The 13,756-nt window shown below is 41.7% G+C and overlaps 1 protein-coding gene across 1 annotated transcript in view; it reads right to left on the minus strand.

The window, feature by feature from the left end:
• The window catches only part of CTNNBL1 (catenin beta like 1), a 179,174-nt gene that overhangs the window by 109,457 nt on the left and 55,961 nt on the right, over nt 1–13,756 (minus strand). Inside the window, exons 4-5 of the mRNA XM_047771120.1 lie at nt 12,124–12,263; nt 2,308–2,405 (exon numbers count right to left, since the gene is read on the minus strand). Coding sequence (XP_047627076.1) covers nt 2,308–2,405; nt 12,124–12,263 — 238 coding nt within the window. The remainder of the gene's footprint in view (nt 1–2,307; nt 2,406–12,123; nt 12,264–13,756) is intronic.

The raw sequence follows: 13,756 nt of genomic DNA on the forward strand, positions 1-13,756 counted from the left end.
TGCTGGTGGGCTTGGCAACACAGAAAACACAAAGGGGGTTTTTGTGTGAATTGCTGTCTCTGGGTTCGTTTTACAGGCAACAGACAGGCTAGCTGTTCCTCTCTCGTCTCCTCTATTCACACAGGCAAAGCATGATAATTAAAATCAGCCCAGGGACCAGGCAGGAAGGCTCATTCAGGGCCACTGTAATTAACCTCTGGAAGGTAAGACTACACAAATGACACTGTGGGGACACAGGGAAGGAACAAGTGCCAGAGCCTTCCTTCAGATGCTCCTCCAAGCAAAAGGACACCCAGCATCATCTCTTTCTTTCTGCACAGTGGCTCAAAGGGAAAATAAAGGTCCCGAAGTCTACAAAAGTAGTGGTCTGCTCTAGGAAGGAACTTGAAAGAAAACTGGCCATAGAGGGAGTTCCCATCGTGGCGCAGTGGTTAACGAATCCGACTAGGAACCATGAGGTTGCGGGTTCGGTCCCTGCCCTTGCTCAGTGGGTTAAGGATCCGGCATTGCCGTGAGCTGTGGTGTAGGTCGCAGACTCGGCTCGGACCCCGCGTTGCTGTGGCTCTGGTATAGGCCGGTGGCTACAGCTCCGATTGGACCCCTAGCCTGGGAACCTCCATATGCCGCGGGAGCAGCCCAAGAAATAGCAAAAAGACAAAAAAAAAAAAAAAAAAGGAAAGCACTAAAAAAAAAAGAAAAATGGCCATAGAAATTTTCATCATACTCAGTCACAAATGGCCCTGCCAGACTCCAGCCTCGCTCTTCTCACATCCGTGGGCTCTCAACCCATTCATTCACACCAAATGCCAGCTGCGAGCATGGCACATGGGAACCTTGAGAGAGGGGGTGAGAAGAGGGTGGGCAGGGTAGCACTGGGGTCTCAGAATCATGTAGGGCCCTAGCGCCAGTCATTCTGAGTTAGCAGATCTTGAATGGGGACAGAAAGTAGCCGAAAGAGCAACCCCAGGTGCTTCTAATACAAGTGGCTGCTTCCATCTTTGATGAACTCTGCAAACTGCATCAAAACCAGTACTTGCTAGCATTCTTAACCAGAGAGAAAAGACCAGACAGCAGAGGATACAAGAAAGGAAGGAATATCGACAGAAACTTGAGGGAGATAGCATGGTGAGTGGACAGAGCTCCACAGGCGGTATCAGAATTAGAGGCGGGACCAGACTCACTTCGGCCACTGGCCAGGTGTGGGGCCTTGGAGCCCTCTCCTTTGACGGAAACTGCTGGGGGAAGTCAGGACTGCAGGAGCTCTGCTCAGCTGTGACAGGGACCAGCTCAGCGATGCAGGGGAAGGCTTCACTTCCGCAACTGGGTCCCCTCATGTGTAAAGTGAGTTGATGAGACTGCATCAGCTCACCTCACGTGTAAATTCCTTTTGACTGGCTGCTGCCTGGAATGACAGCTAGGAAGATTCCGAGGCTTTGCCTAGGCGCCACGAAAAGGAACAGAGAAATGGACTGTCCCTGTCTTCTACAGCAGGGGCTGCTACCCAGCCTGGATCAGCTAGGTTTGTTCTCGTCTTTGACATTTCCCAATTCCCTAGCGCTAAAAGCAGTAATAATGACACCTGTCCTCACCAGCGCTTGGGATTATAAAGCCCCGAGGAAAAAAGAAACCCTTTCCTGAAAAACTCTTTGTAAAAAGGTCAGAAGCAACACACTGGGGGCAGGGGAGCAGGAACATGGAGTCAAAGAGAACACGGGTTCAAATCCCAGCTGTGTGACCGTGGGCAGGTTGTTCTGCCTCTCTCCACCTCACTTCACAGCCATAACAGAACAGAACAGCAATAATACCCTTCTGAGAGGATATGGTGAGGATTCAGTAACGTATAAGGAAGGAGAAAAGGCCTGCCTACAGCAGATATTTAATAAATGCTAGGACTCGGAGTTCCCACCGTGGCACAGTGGAAAGGAATCCGACTAGTAACCATGAGGACGCAGGTTTGATCCCTGCCCTCACTCAGTGGGTCAGGGATGTGGCGTTGCCGTGAGCTGTGGTGCTGGCGGCTGTAGCTCTGATTTGACCCCTAGCCAGGGAACTTGCATGTGCCGTGGGTGCGGCTCTAAAAGCTAAATAAACAAATAAGTAAATGCTAGGACTCTACAACCCCTTCCCTAATACAGTTCCAGAGAAGAAGGTACCCCACGTCGCCTTTTACTTTCTTACTCTCCTCATTCAGTCCAGCCTTGCCACAGGGCGCTCCCTGAGCTCACCCCGTGTCACTCACAGAGATGATGCGGATGATGCCAACACCTCACACACACCGGCAAGACCCGAGGGGGATGTGAAACTTACCAGAGCATCAATGAGTACTTCCGCTCCCTCTTCGCTCTCATGGAGGGTGTCTATATCTGTCAGTTCCTGAAGCAGATCCACCACAGCTATGGACACATGTGAACGATGTTAAGGATTAACACGTACGTACGAAAACCCTACTGACGTTTTATTAAAATATTTGGTTCCCTTCCACTTCCTGGTCAATCACTTCATAGTTTACCTTTAACACACTCTAGTTTTATTCACATCTCTTCAACGAGGTTCTACTCACAGTGGGCGTTCAATAAATGGTGGTCATTGCTTCACTGCGTCTCATTCCTTATGCTGTCTTCCTGGCAACTTATTCCATATGTTCCCATATGTTTTTTATAAATTTCAAAACTTCAAATAGATCCCCTGAGAGGTTGCTTTTCCACTGAAAAATAGACCAACACCCTCAATCTTACCTCATAATTTAAATTATTGGAACTCAGTATAGTCTTAACTACCTTGCACAGTTCACCTTCAAAGATGGTGATGATTTCTGAGATGAGATGGCTGGTGTGCACCACAGAGTCTTCAGAAATAGGGCATCACAAAACAGGTTTCAAACACAGAGAAAAAGGATTTATACTGGACTGTGCTGGACTCCACCAACCTCCCTTCCCCTTAAATACCATGTAGCTTTGGACATAAAAAGAATGCAAAAAATGATGATGAAACACCAGGCAAAAAATAGAGAGAGAGGTACAAATAATAAAAAGAAAACATAAAGGAGAGAAAAAAAGGAGTGATGTTTAGAATCTGGAAGCCAGAACTAAACTAAACTAAGTTTCCCTTCACTTCCCTTGGAGACACACACACACACACACATCTTGCTCTGTCAACCAGCATTTACTGAATGCCTATGCTAAATAATGCACTGTGATGGTGATAAAGGCAAATCCATCCATTCTGGGTCAAGTTTCCTCATCAGTAAAATGAGGAAGTTAAGATAATCAAAGACATTTAAAAAATTATATACCCCAGGCACTTACCAACATATAACAAATGAGGAATACAGAAAACCTGAACTGCAGATGTCCTGAAAAAGGAGCAGTCAAACTGAACTGGGAAATTAGGGATCATTTGCCAGAATATGACTGGTCAGAAAATAGACAACTAGAAAGTTGAGGGCAGGTAGGCTAGAAAGCAAAACATCAGGAAAATGGGCAGAGACATTAGCATGTACAAAGGCATAAGAAGAGGAGAAAGAAGATTAGGGAGGAGAGGGGAGGAGAGAAGGGAGGGAAGAAAATTATAACTAGAGCTATATGAAGAAAACAATATTGTGACAAAAATCTAACAGCTGTGTGCAGGAGGCACTGAAGTATTGCTGAGTGTTGGGGTTGGGGGTGGGCAGATGGGGGTGTGGGGAAAATCTAGCCCTAATGGAGGAAGACCTGTTTCAAAGCTACCACACACAAAAGAAACCCGAAGTGGTATGACAAGGGTCAGAATCAGGGAAGTTTCACTACAAACTGGGAAGAAAAAATAAGAAAGATACGGGATATATTAACAAGAACAATAGGACTTGCTGATTGCCAACGGATGTTCTGGGTATTTTATGAACGTCTTTTGCTAAAAGGAAAATTATTTCAAGGTTCATCTTATTTATCTATAACTGACCAGCTGACCATCACGAATAAGTAATTAAGCTTTTTGTGTCACAGTCTTTCCCACTTCAAAGTAATATTTATCCAAAACATGGGAGTGCCATGAAACTCAATGTGTATAGAGCTTAAAAGTTCTTTGGACAAAACTCCTTCATGCTTATAGAGTCTTTATTAACGAAGTAACCAGAAAGCTGTTAACACAAAAGGCCATGTATCATATTTGACATTTAGTAAACAAGATACATAAATTGAGTTAAAAAAAAAAAAAAAAAAGCTACCAAACTAACCCCTAGAAAATCTGACCAGTAGGACTCAAACACTCTCTACTCGCCATCATAATGACCACCATTTTTAAAAAGTCATCATTACACCAAGTGCTGTGCTACTGAATTCTCACAAGAGCATTATAAGTGTGATCTCCATTTCCTGGATAAGAAAGCTAAAGCTCAGAGTGGTTAAGAGACTTTCCTAAAGGTCACTGCAATAGTAAGGGAGAATGTTAGGCCCATTTGATTCCAAAAATGATACTTTTGTCACCACTCTTCATATTAATGCACGGGGACTATAGAACAGGTTTAAATATGGTTTAAATTCTAGCTATTGACCCTACTGTAATCACAGAGAAGAGGACTGCCTTTTATTTCCATCATAAATTATTAAAGGCCCAGGAAAAAGAACAAAATGACAACTCTCCCTCATACTCCTTACCTAAGAAGCTCCCATAGTTATTCTCTTGAAAAGTTCTTACCTAAAGAAGATGTAAAAATCTTCTTTATCCACGTGCTTATTTAATATGCATAAATATGACCACATTTCATCCATCTACTCATCCATCATCCATCCACGGTACAGTTAGATGTCTACAGGACAAGGATGTGACTTGGGCATGCGGTAAGGACTATCATTACATCCCTTGAATAACAGCATGCACCACTAACTATTAACTAGTATGCAATGACCATTAATTAAACAATAGCCTCAAGAGACAGGTGGAATACATGTAAAAGAATAATAGATGAAGAGTTAAAGCAAACTTGAGGACAGAAGTCATGTATTTACCTTTCCTTCCTATCTTAGGGAACTAAGCAATCTGCAAATTATTACCAGTTACGTAATCTTGCTCAAGCCCCTTTATTTCCTTACAGCTAAGTTTCCTCATCCGTAAAAAGGTAGCAATGTCTCTGCCCAACCTGTCTCACAGAGTGAGACAGATCTCATTTATATAAGGAATAAATGAGGTCATGTACGTCGAAGAGTAAGTCAGTCAAAGTTCTGAGAAAAGAAGAAAGCACTAATAATAAAGAAAACAATCTTTATTAAGATTGTTGTTAGTCAAGTCTTCCACAGACTGGCCAAGACCCTCACTGTTGCCTTCATTTTTTCTAAAGCCTCTAAAATCTAAAATTTAAGCTAACAATAACAAGATCTGCTCTTTCTGGGTCACAACGGGTTGGAAGATCCGATTTTACATTTCAGCTATGCCACAGACATTCAGATTGATCAAGTCCTTTTTCAGCCTCCGAGGTCTTATGGGACAGGGATATTTTTCTTTGATTACTCTTATACTATGCTCACATATGGGTCACATTAAATCTGGGAACTTTAAAAAAAAAAAAGGAAAAGAAAATTTTATAATGGTGGTGGTTTTATATAGGAATAGAATAAACGTCTATTACCAAGAAAAGTCATTTCATGTAATGATCTCTTTGCTATCTCTTTGCCTACATTCCTGCCTCAGTTGAGAAATCAAACAAGAAATCAGTTACCAGCTACCAGGTCTGGTAAACAAAACAACTCATCAATCCCATCGCTAACTGATTTTATATAAATTCCCAACTTTCACCAAATAGCATCTCAGCAAGGCAGTAATGAGTCCATAATTGTAATCATCAACTCCCAGGTAATGTAATCTGACTCAGAAGATAGAGGTCATCTGAAGGCCAGGAAGAGGAATAGGAAGCGAAACTAAAGATAGACAGATGAACTCTCAATCTTGATGAGAAAATTCAGCATGGTCTGCCACCCATCCAGCATTTCTTCCCAAGAAGACTCTGGGCATGGGTGATAGGTTTTTCCACTGTAGTTACGATTTCATTTCACAAGGTAAAAGGCTCTCCCATCCAAGTGTAATAGGAAAACAGAGAGCCTGTCTCTCTGAGAATTACTAAAACACAGTTTTTGATAGCCTATTTTGTCATGTAGGGTAGAAAGGCCAGCCCACTCACTCTCTCTGTACCTGTCCACTTCTGGGGCAATAAGCTAGTACAATAAGAGTTGAAGTAGAAAAGACCAGTTGGGCACAAAATGGTCCATAATACAATGGCTTTGGGGAAAAAAAAAAAAGAGAGAGAGAGATGTTTACTTTTATTTTTTGGTTCTAGATATTTGGTTTTTGGCCTGATCTCACATAGAGTCCTGGGACAGAAATAGAGCATTAATTTATTAACTCCAATGAGATGTGTCCATAAGGAACAATTTTTTTTTTTTTTTTTAAGGGCTGCACCCATGGCATATTGAAGTTCCCAGGCTAGGGGTTGACTCGTAGCTGAGGCTGCTGGCCTGCCCCCCAGCCACGGAAACAACAGATCCAAGCTGTGTCTGCAATCTACACCACAGCTCATGGCAATGCCAGATCCTTAACCCACTGAGCGGGGCCAGGGATCTAACCGGCATCCTCATGGATACTGGTCAGTTTAGTTACCACTGAGCCAAAACGGCAACTCCAGTTATTATTTTTTTTTAAAAGATAAAGAGGAACAAAATGTATTAAGTAGATGGCTTTTTTAAAAAGTCACTTCAATGAGGCTTCTTTAAGAAAAATGATGGGTCTAGATTCAGAGTATATAACTGATTTAATGAAACAAATTTGGGGTTTTTACAAAGTTTTTTTTTTCCTTTTATTCCTACACTAGACGGTCATTAGATATAGTTCAATTAAAGCAGATGAACTTCTAAACACAGGCAAAATGATTTTTTCCTTTTGAAACAGTTGGCACAGAACTATCTAGAATGAACTTAGACTCTTAATTTTATCCCAATCCCAAATCAAAAGACTATGAGGGAAAAAATGTACTCATTCAACCTGTATTAAGTATCTACTAAATGTGAGTGGGCAATATTGTGCCACAAGGTAAATGTCCAAAGCAGGCCACAACCACCCTAAACGTCTAAAGATATGGAATTCAGCTAAAACTCAGTAGTAAGATCAAAAGTTACATTAAGAGGTCCTTTTCCTAGATTGCTATTTTGGCACTTTTTACCTAATCTGACTTAGTTCAGAGCACACTTAAACAGCTCAAAAAAAAAAAAAAAAAAGGTGGCTGATCAATACAGATTATCAGAGAAGTTAGACTACTAGAGGAAAAGAAGTAAATTCTTTTCAGTGTAATTTTGAGTTTAGAAATATCAAGATGAGAATCGCTCTTAGCAAAACAACAACTTGAGATAGACAAGTCTCGTTAGTGCTTGCAGGAAAGCACTGGAGCAATAGCCAAGTCTCTCCCAGTCCAGTTAGAAGAAAGCCCTTAGGAGGCTCAAATCCTATTCCTATTCTTGCTCATCAACACTGGGTCTCAAATGCAAGGCACCCCTGACTACTGTACACACCCTCTGGGATAAAACGGTGAGTCACAGTCAGTTTGCTCCACATTAGCATTCTCAGACCCCAAACTGTTCCAGTCCAATTGATCTCTGCTTGACCCAAAAAACACCGAAACTGTCTGCTCTTTATTTTCCACTTCCATGGTAATTCTTCACACAATCAAACAGGATAATTCTGCAAGTCTTTCTGTCTTTATAGAGTCTGAGAAACCTAAGCTGTAATTTAGAAAAGAGTAGTGCTAACAACCACTCCCTAAAACTATTCCAGACAAAACAGAGCTGTCCCATCGGCACCCGATGACTAACAAACCTCTCCCTTCCTGCATCTTAGTATGCAGCCCACTGTACTGATGCCTTAAGTTAATAGTACGAGACCTCATTTTTCTGAATCACATATGGGTGGAGAGAAAGCAGACTTTGAAAAGCTTCGGTTTAGATTACTCAATATTTTTTATTAAAGAATAGGGCACTTAGCTGGGAAGCAGTAGTCATAATTTTAAAAATAAATAAATAAAGTCAAGGACCCGATATACTTTTAAGCTTATAGTAGCTACACGAGCACATCAGCTTCCAGCATGTGAGGAACGGCCGTTTCCACTGCCAAGGCAGAGACTGTGAAAATAAACTTGAAATGCACACTAATCTCCACATCTATCAAAAGCTCACCCATCTCCAATGCCCAATTCCCTAATCACTGCCAAGCCAGAGATGACCTACGTTTTCTCAGAACTCCAATGGCACCTCCTGAGCATAACACTCCAAGGGCACTAACCACAGTAGTGTGAGTGTTTTTGCTATTAACTGGAGTTATTCTTTCTTGTTTCCTAACAGTACCCAACAGGGCTTATCACACAAAGGAGTAACCCAATAAATGCCATGATCTGCCACAAGGACGTAAGAAAGGATCCTACTGACTCATCACTCAAATCAAGAACACAGCAAATGACACACAAAATGAGCTATTTATGAATTTCCTGCTGTGGTGATTTTTTTTTTTCTTTTTTTGGTGACAGCAGAAGGGGTGATCAACCACCATCTGGGGTTCTAGCTTCCCCTTGTTTTATTCCCCCTTGTTCCTTTAGGCAAACTGAGTAAATCTGGCTTAAACTGGGCCACAGAACTGACAGCAATACCTTAAGAAAATATCTTTAAATGTACCTTTGATTTGATTTTTCTGTAGAAACACTCCAAAAGGTTCACAAGAAAAGGGCTCTAAACATGTTTGAATGATTTACTTTAAAGGGAAAATTGTGTTACAAAGCAGTATTTCTAAAATGCGGCAGCTGTTGGAGCCCACCTTGTTTTGTGTTCCCTCCTCGTGCATTCAGAGCGACTCTTCGCCACTGCGTGAGGGGTGTGCCCCTCCCTCTCTGCCCCTCACCCCCAGAGGTGCTCTTCACAGACCAGAATTCCACTCCACAGCCAGCCGATGGCTGGGCTCCAGCCTCTCAAGGGGAGAGACAGGCACAGAAGCGCTGACAAGCCCTCACCAGCAGCAGTGATGCAGAGCGCCAGAATAAACTCTGAAGCTGCTTCTCACGGTTGAAAGGACGAGGCACAAGCTGTTTTCTCACATCCTCTGCCTCTTAAGGTTACAACAGACCAGACTCTGATCCAATTAAAATCCCTATAGTTTATGTTTTCTCAGAGAAGGACAAAGCAAAGATGACCTGTGTTCGCTGGGAATAGGACCAGCCATGTATGGTCTTGGGTGATAAATGAAGAGTTAAAAAAGATTAAAATTTTAAGTCGTGACGGCCATGAAATTGTTTATTCATGGTAAGGTGTTTCGGGCAGTTACAGCTGTACAACAGTAAATTGTTAACAACCGTTTCCTGAAGAAAAATTTCCATTATAGATCACAGATAAGACAAGAAGCAGAGTGCAGTGCTACCAGGAGATCCACGTTCCAACTGATGGAGGAGATGTTAGGTGCCAAGTTGAGAAGACCTACCCTTTCCTGAAACCACTTTCAGGAAAAATGGTACTTTGAGGAGGATGACATTTACCCTAATTGCTACGTCTAATTAAAATTAGGTAATTGAAAAAATTTCAAATGCACTTTAAATCCGACATAGGGCATAATTACAAATCAGATTTTAAAAAAATATCATTAGGGCAGCCGGGTGAAGGTGAGCAGACAAGAGGGGAAAAAACAGTTTAGCTAGCAGAAAACAGGAGGGAAATGGCAGTCTGTCAAAGTTATTATAGGGGGAGGTTTTTTTTTTTTTTTTTCCCCTCTCTCTTTTCCTTTTTAAAGACCAGACTTAACAACTTGGAACATCTGTGCCCTTGCCTTTCCCAAGTATGCCGATGTTGAGCACACTTCTTGTGTCAGTCTTCTCCCCAGCAGGAACCAGGCTGGTGAATCAGCAAAATGTCAGTATCTTCAGAAAGCTGCCACTATTATTTTGAGTTAGCAGAAATAGAAAAAAGAATGAGAGATGTGTTTCCAGAAACAAAAGAGGTGATTTCTGGATTAATACAGAAGGTTAAGGGCGACTGTGCACCTCTGTCAAGGATGTAGTACATCCTAGAGGGACGACTCGAGGTGCATTAGAAAGGACACTGGACTGGAAATCAGGGGCCTGGAGTGCCAGCCTCAACCCTGACAGCTGGCTGTCCAACACTGAGACGTCGGACTGACTTGTCACTAGGTGAAAAAACAAGGTACTGGACTAAGTCTAATCCAAAGGTCTGCTTGTGTTCTGAAAACCTATCATTCTGTAGGTGAACTGAAAGGTGAAGTCACAATTAGAACTCTTGGTTACTGACTCTGTGAGGACCAATTAGTACCCTGAATATGGCCAACCATATGCTAGATACCCACTGTTTACTGATGGATGCTGCTTGAGCATCAGTGCAGCCTATGGTTCCTCGGGGTCTCGCACAGTGCTCGATACATATAAGCACTCAAAGCATCTCTACCAAACGAATTTATGAGACCCCTACCGAGCTCACCCAGAAGCAAGCTACTTGACTAGGGTTCTCATACAACCCAGAACCTCATGGTGAAGCCTGGAGAACATATTTATCAATCTGGGGGCTGACAGAGTGATTTTTAATATTGCCTAACATTACATGAAGTATCAGAAATAGCTTAAGATCACCCGTCAAGAAGCCTGCATTAAAATGATTCACTGATTTATTTCTAGGAGAATTATCAGGTAGGAAAGAATCCAGTTAGACTTGCTCTCAGGAGAGAGATTACCAGAAAGATGAAAATAACATGAAGCAGCAGCAGATTCCCCATGAATATCACTCAAGCAGACTAACTACATTTGTCTCTTATCTTCAGAAATCTGGATTCAAACAGAACAACTATTGGAAGAGAATTTGCTTTAATGACCATAACCCCGACCACAGGCACATCAAAAACCTTTTCCACTAAAACAGTTGTCCCTTTGACAGCTAAGACAAAGTATAAAAAGGTTTTGGAAGTCATGATCACATTCAGTTAAAAGTACCATACGAAGTACCTACTATGTATCAGAAACTGCTCAGCACTTACACGAACTCCTTTAATCCTCTTAATAACACTGAAAAACAGAAGTTTATATGTACAGTTTTCTTTTTCTTACTAAATGCCATCCACGAATATACACCTTATCATTCCCACAGAAGAGTCTAGAGCATTTAGGTCTTGAAAACAAGTCACCTTGTTTTAAAATTTAAAAAAAAGAATTCACAGGAGTTCTCTTGTGGCAGAGCAGGCTATGGATCCAGCATGGTCACCGCAGCGGCTTGGGTTGCTGCTGTGGGGTGGGTGCAATCCTGGCCTGGCATCTTTTGCATCTATTGCAGGCGCAGCCAAAAAAAAAAGAAATAGAATTCACAATTTTCAGATCCTTCAATAATTTAATATTCTATGCCCTGTGGCTGATAAACCTTAAGGTATCCATGTCTGGTTACACCCAGCAATATAACTATCTACTCTGCACATGAGAAAATGTAACTATCTACTTTGCACACGAGAAAAATAAGGGCTGGAGGGGCACCAAATTTCATATAAGAAATGAAGCCTGGAGTCGAACCTACATTGTTGTTTAGGTCTAATACTCATTCAACAGATACTAAATGTTATTGTGCGCCCACCTTTTTTTTTTTTTTTAAGGAATTGGGAATCTAGCAGTAGACAAAACAGTTTAAAATCCCTGTCTTCCTGGACATTCCAATGTGCTTTCCACCAGGGTTCACTGCCTCCTCTCGTCTCAACTCCACTGGACCATCTGTGTGCAGACTGATGTCTAAATCAACAGATCCAAATCCTGTCTGGCTCTGCCTAGATAATGGGCTCCCAAATCAAGATCCTAAAAAAAATCATGTTGTTAATATACGAACAGATAACATCACGATGAATTCTAATATTAATAAAGAACAAATATGACAATTAAGGATTACCCAAGACTTATTAATAGATAAAAAAACAGACTTTCAAAGGAGTAAAGAGCAGTGTGTGTTTCAAGATGGGAGATAATCAGAATGAAAACAGAATACCAGATGTGACAGCAGAGATCAGCAGAGACAGACAGGAAAAGGAAGTAAACAGTATTCCCCCAACATGTTTGCCTTCTTACTGAAGACAGATCTGAAAGGATATCTGTATTATCATGGCCAAGCAATCCAAGAAGAGACTGAACAGCATTCAGCTCTACCAGAAGGTGGTACAGGTCTGGCATGGTGGCCACCACGTGCATCTCCTGAATGATGTCATTTAGGTCCAGCTCAGATTCCATAAACCTAGGAGAGAAAACAAGACAGCATCTTTTAAAGGGAAGGGGTACTATTAGCAGTGAACAGCAAACAGCAATATAATCCACACAGACGGACAATCTGTCAAAGTGTCCACAACAGACCAACCAAGAAGTATGCTCATCCAAACATCATGCTGTCACACAATTTCCTTGGGAAATCGATTTCCTCATTACAAAAATCAATCTTGGATTCAGAACTCATTACAGGGTTCCCCTTACTCTTGTAGTCACAAGTTGCCTTTTAGAGGCTCCCAAAGCATTTTGCGGCATTTAATGATCTGCCCACCGGTCCTGTGGATTAGCTACCATTACCCGGTCCTATGGATTAGCTACCATTACCCGTTGGTATGGCAATTCCCTCTGCTGCCCTGAACATAGTTACTCTACTATTCCAGAAAGGGCTTCTCTTACTTGCCACTTCAGATCAAGGGCCAACTGTTCCCTTTACCCAAAGGAAAAAACACAGATTCTGCTGCCATCGCGAATACCTCCCCCCACCCCGACACCCCTTCCAGGGAGCTGATTAAGAAAAAGATACCAAAGTAAAGTAGATCTAGTCTGGCATCCTTCAGTCACCGCCATACCTTAAATAGTGTGACATTTTACTCACATTTCCACACCTGAACCTTTCCTCAAACGTATACGAGGCACTAAGAACAGAACTACTTCGCATTCACCTCTGCATGTCCTCCCCCAGAATTTGACATAGAAGAAATGCCCACTAAGCCTTTGATGAACAAGACAGGTTTGTCCTGAGAAGGAAATGAGCTAATCCACGTAAAGCAAATGAACAATACCTGACTGAGAATAATCAGTAGTTAAGCAGGCTCTCCAGCCAGACTACCTGCCTTTGAGCCTCACTTGGCCACTTACTTAGCCTCTCTATGCCTCAGTTTCTTCAACTCCATAACAAAGGGGACAATAAAGTTGCATAAAAAGTAAATAAGTATAAAGCATAAAGGACTTGAAAAAATGTCCGTTATACAAAAAGCACTATGTTTGCTTTCATTTCTACTACTACTGTTACGCTTCCTAAAGACAGGAATTACATCTTTTGTCTATGTTTGTGGCCTCAATTCATTTTGTCCTGCTTAAATGAATTGAGGCCACAAAGAAAAGGAGCATAAGCAGGGACTCTTGAAGTCATGAAGGGCTTGTCAACATTCAGAGGCTGAGGAGCTGGGAAAATACCCCCTCTCCAGAACTCTACAGATTCTACCAGAACAAAATCTGGACACAATAATGCTTCTTTAAAACATGGCCATATTTTAGACAATAGCCCTTACCATTGTTTTTCTCCATTACTATCTTTAATTTTACCATTTATATATTTTTTTCTGATTATAAAATACTACTTTTTATAGAAAACTGGGAAAAGAAAGATAAGCCCTCAAAAAGTAAAGAGAAATCACCCATAATCTTATTAACCAGAAGTAACCACAGAGAATACTCTGGTATGTTTAAGTCATGTTTCTCAAC

Source organism: Phacochoerus africanus, chromosome 3 (genome assembly GCF_016906955.1).
Source record: "Phacochoerus africanus isolate WHEZ1 chromosome 3, ROS_Pafr_v1, whole genome shotgun sequence".
NCBI classification, from domain to species: domain Eukaryota; kingdom Metazoa; phylum Chordata; class Mammalia; order Artiodactyla; family Suidae; genus Phacochoerus; species Phacochoerus africanus.